Source organism: Tachypleus tridentatus, chromosome 13 (genome assembly GCF_004210375.1).
Source record: "Tachypleus tridentatus isolate NWPU-2018 chromosome 13, ASM421037v1, whole genome shotgun sequence".
Lineage (NCBI taxonomy): Eukaryota > Metazoa > Arthropoda > Merostomata > Xiphosura > Limulidae > Tachypleus > Tachypleus tridentatus.
The window spans coordinates 41,961,316-41,972,467 of NC_134837.1; the positions used below are offsets into that span (position 1 = coordinate 41,961,316).

Below are 11,152 nucleotides of genomic sequence, written 5' to 3' on the forward strand. Positions count from 1 at the left end.
ACGGTAAAATAAAGGCGCCGTGTCGGCTTTGCGTCACTGCGGTTTGAAATATCAGACAAAGAAGTAGTTTTGTTGAAACTGTACAACCGAGAAACCACTAAAATGAGAGAAATCGTGCATATCCAAGCTGGCCAGTGTGGTAATCAAATAGGTGCTAAGGTAAGAACTAGCAGTTTATATTTCTGTCTACAGATATTAAGCAGATTTTTATTTTATTTCTGTTGTCATCATACCAGTTTCAATACTGGCGGTTGAGTTAATTCACGAACGGTAGAATGTTACTGTGTTGATGTTTAAAATGAAACAAAAAAACTCCAAAGATCCTAGATTTAATATTTTAACTTAAGTTAGAATCCCATAACTTAAAAAGTTTTAAAGTTATAAACCGACTTCTTCATGAGTGAGGTGCCGTCTCTAGAGTTAATATTAGCTCCATATTTATTTTCATTCGTAATATTTTTGTGAAGTCGTAAAAATACTGGTATTATAAAAACTGAATTGTTTGGACTGTTTCGTCGGTTAGAATTTGGAAATTGTTTTGAAGATTTTGTACGTTAGTAAGACTCGTATTAAAATGAACATGAGTATTAATTACTATTGTCGATATAAAATCGGTTTCCTTTTTATTTTGCTATTTTTTAAAGAGGCCATTAATATTATTTGCAATCTTAACCCGTTTACTGCAGGCTGTAGTTCGTCTGAGTAATAATACTCTTTAAATTTTTTGTCTTAATATTACTTTCTTTAAGATGTGTAACGCTAACATTCTAACGTTTTAAGCTCTCGAAAACTACAAAGAAGGTGGAAAACGCATAGTTACACTTCATCCTAGTATTCTGTCGCGACAGTCGTTGGTCTAGACATCATTAATTGTTTGCAAGGTTTGATACACGTTTATATTTTACCCATCAGCAATTAATCAATTGATTTTACTTTACACGCGATAATAAAGGCGTTGTCATCAAAGGACACGGATGATATTTATAAAACGTTTTAAGATTGCAATCTCTTAAATAGTTATAGGCAACTTAACTGGCAACTTAAAACTAATTGTATTTTAAAACAGGTTTCGTTTATAGCAGATCTTGAATTAAAGCCTCCCCCAACACCACCATTTCTGTGCGAAATTTGAACGTTGTGAGTTGTTTGCTTATATTGTAAACGAGAACTTTGTTTTGAAGTAAGTCTTTGTTAAAACTTTCCCAACAGTTCTGGGAGGTGATCTCTGACGAGCATGGTATCGACCCTATTGGAACTTACCATGGAGACTCAGACCTGCAGTTAGAGAGAATAAACGTGTATTACAATGAAGCTTCAGGTAAAAAATGAATTATTACACTTCTCTTCTGTTCCACAGTTTGAATCTGTTTTGTTCACCATAGTCTAGCTATGGAGCACAAAATCTTACAGAATGTTTTGGAACTTGCAGCGTAGTTCAGTTATACTGAAATTGCGCAAAAGAAAATGTTATGTTTCATTAAAGTGACGGAAACTAGGTAATGCTCAATTTTATGAAAAAAAATACAAGAACTGTGTTACTATGGAAACTAGTCACGGTCTCCGACAAATCGATATGCCGTCTACACGAAGAGTTAAAACATATCACACTTCAGGGTAATTTATTTTATAATTATAGTTGTGTGTGCACAGGTTTAGCAACGTAATGGTCTTTAAGTGGCCGAACCTGAGAATTACATGTTTTATTATACATTATGAAAATGAAACGAGTTATTTTATAAAGTATTTATCTTCTTAAATTCTGTTATGTTGTGATACAGCAAACTGATTAGTTGTAAGACAAAACACATCTTGATAATCAGCTTTACAAGTTTAATCATTGTATCCTATCGCCCACTTGGAGAATGCAAGTCACAGTTGCATACACTGTGACTTTAAAAATAGTTTAATGGGCGTTCTATCGGAAAAATCAAAATTCCTAACAATGCCTATCGACGGCGAAACTCTTGACCATATATGGTCTCTTATGATGATGTCATATTCCAGACGCGCCCACGATATAATAAACCTGCAGTCAGGTGCGTGAATGCAATAACGGTTTAGCCAGCATGGAAATTTAAAAAAGAAAAAAAGTTTAATAAAATGCAGAAAATGAATATTTGAGATACGTTTTCGTTAATATACGGAATCATTACGGAAAATAAATATTGCAAGCGTTATTTGCTTGATTAAGCTCAAGGCTATACATTGTGTTTATTTTTTGGAAAGTGCAATGTTTGAACCTCGAATTATTTCACGTCACAATTTTACAAGTCACTGATTCACTGGTTATCTGGAAAATTAATCCTAAAGACAATCAAACGTGTTTCACCAGGTTCTACAGTATATTAGGATTTACATTACAGTTGCTCCACTGCCCCTGTGACGGCTTATGACATTAAAACAATGTTTCAATACCTGTGATGGGCACAGCACACTTGATTCACTAGATAGAGTTGTGCTTTAGTCTCAAAACGTTTTATGAGGTTATAAAACGTGTCGGAATTCACATCGGCAAGATAGCCTCATTTGAAGATATAAATTTAAAAAATATATTTTCACGTAAATAAGAAAATTGTAAATATCTGATGTTTAACATTGGACTTGTTATATAATGAACTTACCCATATGTTTATAAATATTATTATAAATATTCATTTCAAAAGTGGAACATCATACTTTCAAATGGTAGTTATCTTTTCATCTAGTATTTATCTCAAAAAGCATGTATGTTTAACTACAAACAAAGTTTGTTTATTTTTATTAATACTACTTGAAATTTATCCAATACATAGGAGGTAAATATGTTCCTCGTGCCATATTATTGGATTTGGAGCCCGGTACAATGGACTCTGTCCGATCTGGACCTTTTGGACAGCTGTTTCGACCTGATAATTTTGTTTTTGGTGAGTTCAAGATAAATGATGTAAAATTAATAGCCTATTAACATCTAGTACTTGCAATCATTAAATGAGAAAGATATGTGTGCAGCATCCCAAGTGTTTTTTATTCCATTAAATTAGTTGAAGTACTACTTGTTATATTGATTTTTTGTCTTTATTTTATTAATATTCAGTTTTTTACTTACTTTCATATTTGATTTTCATAGTTATTGAATTGTTCTATGGACTTCATTAGCCCTACAGTTTGTAATTTTTTGTGAAATTTCCTTTACACTTGCATTGATAAATCTTCTTTTTCATTCTTTATTCTACATTTTACCAAAGATCTCATCACAAATTATTTTCAAACATTTTCTTGAATAGTTTAAGTGATTTAATATGCAGATTTACATTTTCTTGCAAAGGATATTTTTATATGTATATTTTTATTTATTCTCATAGGCCAGAGTGGAGCAGGAAACAACTGGGCTAAAGGTCACTACACTGAAGGTGCTGAACTAGTGGACACTGTCCTAGATGTTGTGAGGAAGGAATCAGAAGGTTGTGATTGTCTCCAGGGTTTCCAGTTGGCTCACTCTTTGGGAGGAGGAACTGGATCTGGAATGGGAACCCTCTTGATCTCCAAGATTCGGGAAGAATATCCAGACAGGATTATGAACACTTTCAGTGTTATGCCATCTCCAAAGGTGATTTTAAGATATTTAGCTTGTGCTAGATATATTTTTCCCATGCAAAAGTAATAAAAACATTGTTTTTTGTATTTCTAATGTATTTAAGATATTTATTTTATTATTTATTTGGGTATTCTGAGATAGTTGGCAGTGTTATAGCCATTGGTGAGCCAAATCCACCCACCTAGTTAGTCTGCATGAAGGTTTCTGTGTCTGAATATATTATATGTACTCTCTGTGTGTGTATATGTATATGTAACTTGTCCCCCAAGGGATTTTTATACCTCCTTATCTATTGTAAGTCAGCCCACCCAAAATTTTATACTTGGCTATACTTACAGGTCTGTAAACAAAATTGTTCTGAATTTTTTATGTAAAGTTATTAATAAATATTAATAAATTTATTTATTAATTAATAACTAAGATTTATTAATTAGACATTAAGATTTAATGTCTAAGATTTATTAATTTAGTTATTACTAAATATTAATAACGTTCACAACAACAAAGTTGTAATCAATCTAAAACAAGTACAGGTTTTGTGTGAATTATGTACAACAGCAAAAGTAACAAAAATATGTTTATATTCATAGTGAACAAAAGTTAGTTTTAAGGTTTTTTTAGGGTAATGTTCTCAAAAAAGTTTTAATATTAATATATGTCTTGAGCTATTATTAAGTTTTGGGAAACTTGGTTGTAAAATTAAATAATTACTATAATATATTCAAGATGTGTTTTAATTGTTTTACTTAGTGTGATGAAAGCCATTCTTATACTTGCTTGTTTTGGTATTTTCTATAGGTATCTGACACGGTTGTGGAACCCTACAATGCTACTCTCTCTGTCCATCAGCTTGTGGAAAACACAGATGAAACATTCTGCATTGACAATGAAGCTCTGTATGACATTTGTTTCCGTACCCTCAAACTGACCACTCCAACTTATGGTGACCTAAACCATCTCGTGTCTGTCACGATGTCTGGAGTCACTACTTGTCTAAGATTTCCTGGCCAACTGAATGCTGACCTCAGAAAACTTGCTGTCAACATGGTTCCTTTCCCTCGACTACATTTCTTCATGCCAGGTTTTGCACCACTTACATCCAGAGGGAGCCAACAGTACAGAGCACTTACTGTACCTGAACTGACCCAACAGATGTTTGATGCCAAGAACATGATGACAGCTTGTGATCCTCGACACGGTCGCTATCTGACAGTTGCAACAATCTTCCGTGGACGCATGAGCATGAAAGAAGTTGATGAGCAGATGTTGAATGTCCAGAACAAGAACAGTAGCTACTTTGTTGAATGGATCCCCAATAACGTCAAGACAGCTGTGTGTGACATTCCTCCACGAGGGCTGAAGATGAGTGCTACATTTATTGGAAACAGCACTGCTATTCAGGAAATCTTCAAGAGAATCTCTGAACAATTTACTGGTAAGCATTTGAAATATTTATTGTATTAACATTATACTAAATTTTTATTTTTTTTTAATATACCAAAACTTAGAAATGTATATTTAATTAACACTGCTTTTCAGAAGTTGTAACATATACTATAATGTAAATAATTTCAAAACACCTCTTGCAGCTATGTTCCGAAGAAAGGCTTTCTTACATTGGTATACTGGTGAAGGAATGGATGAGATGGAGTTTACTGAGGCAGAATCCAACATGAATGACCTGGTGTCTGAGTACCAGCAGTACCAGGAAGCCACTGCTGAAGATGAAGGGGAATTTGATGAGGAGGAACCACTGGAAGAAGCCTAAATTCCATTTCTTGAAATAATCTTTTCCTAAGCAGATTGTCAGACATGTTAACTTGCTAACATTTAGTTTTTATTTGTATGTACTTATGTATGTGTTAGTTTTTGCTGATAATTTAATGCTCAAATTATTTAGTGTCATAAAAATCTTTTTGGTTAAAGAATAAGAAACTTGTATTGTCTGCAGTGGTGAATTTTGTATATTTAGTTTTTAAATTATTAAATCATTTTTTCAGATTTTTTAACACATAAACAAAACAAGTGTCAAGTTTCTAATGTTTTTTTTTACTTTACAGTTTTTCAGTTAAATGAAATGTTGAAAGCAAAAACATTTACCTTGTTCACTTAGCCATAAAGTTACTGATGAGGTTTGTAAATTCAATGAGATCTTTTCAAGCACATTATTTTATGTTTTTAGGTATATTACTTTGACTACAAAAATCTTAATGGCATAACAGTCACACAAATTATTAAACAAAAATACAGTAATTATCGCAGTTCATCCCATTTAATTACGGCTGCCCTTCTCTGTCAGAAACAAAATAATTTAATTACCATAAAATTTACACATGTAATTTAACTCCATAATTCTGTGTTAAATTCGACCATCCACATTTAATATTTCAGGTTTTTCAAAGAATCTAATAAGATGTTTCCATGTACACGTCTCACAAAGTTGGTTTTTTTCCTTATATATATAGTATTGTATAAGTTGAACCTTTAACCACCCATACGATATACTTAAAATAACTGAATGTTTCTGTAAATAAAATTTCATGTAGCGATGATATTTGTTTAGGAACTTCAACGTTAGATTCAAATAAATGTGACTTGTCATTCACTATGTTGGATCATATAACACGTTCACTCAATACGGACTTCGGGGAAAATACACAGAAAGCAAATTTTGTATTCAATTTTTAGCAAACTGTTGTCTCTTTAGGCACAAAAGTAACATGAAAATGTATAATAATTATAACAACCTAATATTTTGAGGATCTACGTATGTGCATGAATCTATGCAAACTTACCTATACATGTAAATTATGTAAAGTTTCGAGTGTTATATATTCCAAAATCCGTAGGAAGCTTAATGCTTTATTGGCTTAAGTTAACTCGGTAATGTACAAATTAATAAGGTAAATGATTCGCCTAAAGTGTATTACAATAACAATTACTGCATCTGTTAACTAGTTTATCCATAAACCCAAGTTTCATTAAATATTTTTAATCCTCGCCAAAAACAAATTATGGGTGGAAAGAAGTATCTAGATTTCGAACATAATTCTTTGAAACTTTAAATGCATATGTAACACGTAAGCGTAACTCGCAAATGTGACACCAGAGGCCTCAGAAATTAATACAGTAATAATAAGTATGTCGCTGTTTAACATGAAATTTGAAGAAATGTTTCGCGTGAAATAATTCTTTTCTCTCTAACGTGGCATTCTGTAAATATTTCATTACACATATATTTGTTTCTTGTAACACATTTATATAAACGTAGGAAAAGGAAAATATGTTTCGAACTGAATAAAATCCACACCGATTTCATGGATTCATATTCTATATTCAATAATTAACTTTCTACTCTAAGCATATATCGTTAAACAGGTTTTGGGGTGCATTATGTCACAGTTAATTTCAATCTTTCAGATATTCTAAATTTCATGGAGGTATTCTGTTTTTAGTTAATATATGTTTTCAAGAATTAAGGGCTCTAAGTGATCTATTCATTATGGGATACCGCACTTGAATACCTTGGACTGACTACGAAAGTATGATGTCTTTGCCTCGTGCTGTCGTTTTGAATTGTCTTCAGCACCAACAGAGTTTAAGTTAGTAAAAGCCAACTAGAAAATAAACACAACAATATCGTTATTGTAAATAATTTATTTTATCTGTTCGCGCATTTGCTGTCTTTATTCAATTTAGTCTATGTTTTGCAGCAATATTTAGTTACCCATCAATATCAGTGCGCCTGGCTACGACAAAGTAGTTTTAAAAAGTAATATGTTTGAGCCATGATCAGAATTGGAACATGGATTATTGAAAGGTATAAAATGATAGCGCTTCTTTAATGTTGGACTCAGTAATACTCAAACGTTTGTAAATTGTGATTCAGGAAAGATGCATTATAAGAATATAGAAAGGATAAAGAAGAGGATCCTCAGCTTGAGTTGAGGACTCAATCCGGGAACGCAGCAAGGACAGGAAGAAACATCTCTCAGACTGGTATCTATCATTGGCAATGGTCTCCATCACTTGTCAATAGCAAGAAGGTAATGGAAGCCTAAATGGGTAGTCCCGGATACAGTAAAGCATTTTGTAATAGTTACTTCAAATAGTTTAAAGCGTAGGGTTGCAGTGTACCTCTTGAGACATTGGGATAGTCTGTATGGGCTTATCAGAAAGTCCAGACATCGCAAGGTGTTGATTTGAGATACGTGCACTGGACAAAATCCAATGTTTTTCAACCCATCTTTGAATATCTTGCGTATCATACTGTTTTTGTTTAAGGTTGATGTGTACCAGGATTTATTTTAGATTTGTATCTCATCTGTAAGTTATAATGGATGGATTCTTTAAAATAGATTTAGTGGTTAAGTAGTTAAGTATTGTGTAATTGTTTAGTATAATGTGTTCGATCGTTTTCTTTGTCTCATTGTGTGTTAGCACAAATAGAATACGATCGGCTTGTTCTTTTTTGTTGGTAGTGTTTGTGGTATGTTTGAGGGTTTGTTCCTGTGTATATGAACCAGCTTTAATACATGCATCATGGATGAGATAATTGGAACAGTTTCTTTTGAAGAAGAATGTTTTCGTATATTTCGTTTTTAATTTGTAATCAGTATCGTAACTACAAAGTTTGTAGAATCGTATAAATTGTGGATATTAACTTTTCTGTTTTGATGCGGGTAGGAAAATTCGAAAAGTAGGTACCATGTGAATGTGAAACTGTTGCCTGTTTGTTTTTATAATGTATAGTAGTAGTTAGATGGTGGGGTTGCATTTATGTGCTAATGTTATGTCTAATATTTCCCATACAACTTTTTAAAAAATGTGGAAAGATGATGTACGGTGTAGAAAACTTTCGAAATCTAATTCTGGCATGGATGCAAGTCTCTAGTATGCTGTCAATTTAACAACAATACATCATGGGCGTAGATCCTGGGGGGATGGGGGATACATCCCCCCTTCATTTTAGGTGGGGGTATGATGCATACAATTATCCCCCCCTACAGTTTGGTCTGTTGAATTGTTTTATTGCATCACAGGCTTACAAATTGTGTATTTGTTCTTGTGATTCTCGTGTTCTTATCAATCGAATTACATAACTAGGCCTAGATGTAGGCTTTTTCAGTAGCCGAAATGTACATCTTTAATATAGGCGTGCTTCTAAGCTTTTCGATCTAAGCGATAGTTCGTAAGTATCAGTCAGTAGGCTTAAGAATACATGCAAGTATCGTGGCAACAAGATTACTCTGTGACTGCATGTTTACAGCTTTCAGGTTCACGCAATCAAATATTACCAATTTGCAAGTTGAACAGTCCACATAAGTGGTTGCAAAAATCATACCCCATCGGGTGTAAAAAAATCTATGCCCCTGGTAGCAATCCATTGTATCTACTAAGCATACGATTTTCTTTGTATCCAGTAGAGAGATTGGTATGGTTGGACCCATTTTTTGTACCCATAGTGACCCCATAGATCTAGTTGTAGAAGTTATTATCAAACGTGTGGGCAAAAAGTGTGAGTCTAAGTCCTGCTAATGGGTCAAGTGCAAGTCTTTAGCGTTAAAAATATTTTAGCGCAACCAAACCTTCCTTACACAACCATGGTGAAACTGTAGTGTTTCTTTCCTGTTACATGACTGCCATCTATATTTGTTGGATGCCTTGCAACAAAGAGTGATATAACGTCGCCAAGATATGAGGATATTTATTCTGTATGGTAACTACATACGAATATAATAAGTCGCCTATGATGCCTTTTTGTGCGGATTTTAGAGAGAGAAAAAAGGAACTACGGGTTTTAAGTTCGTTTACAATGACATTCTTGGCTGCGGTAGGTGTGTCAGCATCAATCATGTCCTCAGCTGTGGATGTTACTATATTTTTAAGTCAGGAATTGGGTTGTCTTGAAAAGGGATATAGATAGCTTGTGTTATTATACCTTGCGTCACCTCAGACATTCTATTCTCGTCACACTCTTCTTAACAAAATTTGTGTCACCCAGTTTCAAACTTCTTTATGACCTGCATAATGTCTTGACTTTTATATTGAATCCCATAAGTAGGTTAGCATTATAAAACAGATTGTTCAAAGCTGTCTTGGCCTACGTCATGAATTACCAGGTGAGTGTAACTTTATCATTAATCTGTTAAAGTTTGCCTTATCACCACGTCTGTATCAGCTTATTTCATCATGTAGGCTATAATTTTCGTAACGCTAAAGTTAAAAAATAAACGAAAAGTCTAAATGGACAACGACACATTAATGAGGCAGCAGATGATAAAATTATTAATATTCGAAGCTAATATTCAACAATAACGACAAAGATAAGACAGCAAAAGCTGGTGTAATCTGATTGAGGTAACGATTTTTTAAACCCAATAGCACAAAATAAAAATGCAAGACCTTGAAATTTTATTAATCGAGTAATATCCTTTCTTTTGAAACGAAAAAAAACACACATACCGCTGAAAAAGTGTGACGATTTCTAGTAGTATAAAACATCATACAACTTCAAGCTATTCTGTTTGTTTCTTTTGAATTTCGCGCACAGCTACACGAGAGCTATCTGCGCTAGCCGTCCATAATTTTACAGTGTAAGACTAGAGGGAAGGCAGCTAGTCATCATCACCCATCGCCAACTTTTGGGCTATTCTTTTACCAATGAATAGTTGGATTGACCGTTACATTATAACGCCACCAGGGCTGAAAGGGCGAGCATGTTTGGTATGACGGAGATTCGAACTCGGGACCATCGATTTACGAGTTGAGAGCCTTAACCACCTTGCCATGCCGAGCCACTTCAAATTGTAAAAAGTGAGGATTTTTTAAACACAAGGACGTGATTAGGCCTAGTAATGAAGTTCTGGATTTTTGAGCTGACGAATCTATTTCGAATCTGTGCAATACCACAAAATATTCCCCGAACATTTAGCAGCGAGTGCACTATAATAGTAAGAGTCAATGCCTTAGTGTGGGTAATATGGTGCTGCTGACCGACTGTCTTCTATCTGGTTAGTATGTAGTTCAAAATTATTAGCAGATTTGTCATAAACTCAAAATACCAATACAAATTTAAACACGAAGCAACAATATGAATTATCTGTGTGTGTTTCAGTGCAAGGATCGAACTGTGGATATCACATAGCGTTAACATTCTCATTACTGCTGAGGTAACAGGATCTTACAAGTTTGAGAGCTTGTGAAGTTGAAGGGTCAAGCTTATTTTTAAGATTTTATCCTTGGGTGACACTGTAACGTTACGAAAGTTCCTATAGTTTGCTGGTGTTTTTATTTGATGATATTTTTCCATTTCTCAACTTTACCAAAATATTTCTATTTTTAAATAACTTTATTAAACTTAGTGCTATATTTGCTGTTAATAAACATTCGCTCAAACAACATACACTGTTAGAAATTGTTCGTAATTTTACACTGCAATGTAGTGGCAGCAGAGTTGACGCTACACTGGTGTAATTTTTACGGTGCATTGCAAAAACAAATCTTGTCATTTAACATGGCAATACACCGTAATTTTCATGCAAATACAGTGTAATTTTACATAGCAATGTAGTGTAA

The 11,152-nt window shown here is 33.6% G+C and overlaps 1 protein-coding gene across 1 annotated transcript; it reads left to right on the top strand.

Moving 5' to 3' along the window:
• LOC143239333 (tubulin beta chain-like) lies at positions 1 to 5,596 on the top strand. Its single transcript, XM_076480311.1, has 6 exons — positions 1 to 159; positions 1,210 to 1,318; positions 2,793 to 2,903; positions 3,342 to 3,586; positions 4,373 to 5,009; positions 5,164 to 5,596. The coding sequence occupies exons 1-6, from the start codon at positions 103 to 105 to the stop codon at positions 5,340 to 5,342; spliced, it is 1,338 nt and encodes a 445-aa protein (XP_076336426.1). The 5' UTR covers positions 1 to 102; the 3' UTR covers positions 5,343 to 5,596.
• The last annotated feature ends 5,556 nt before the right edge of the window (positions 5,597 to 11,152 follow it).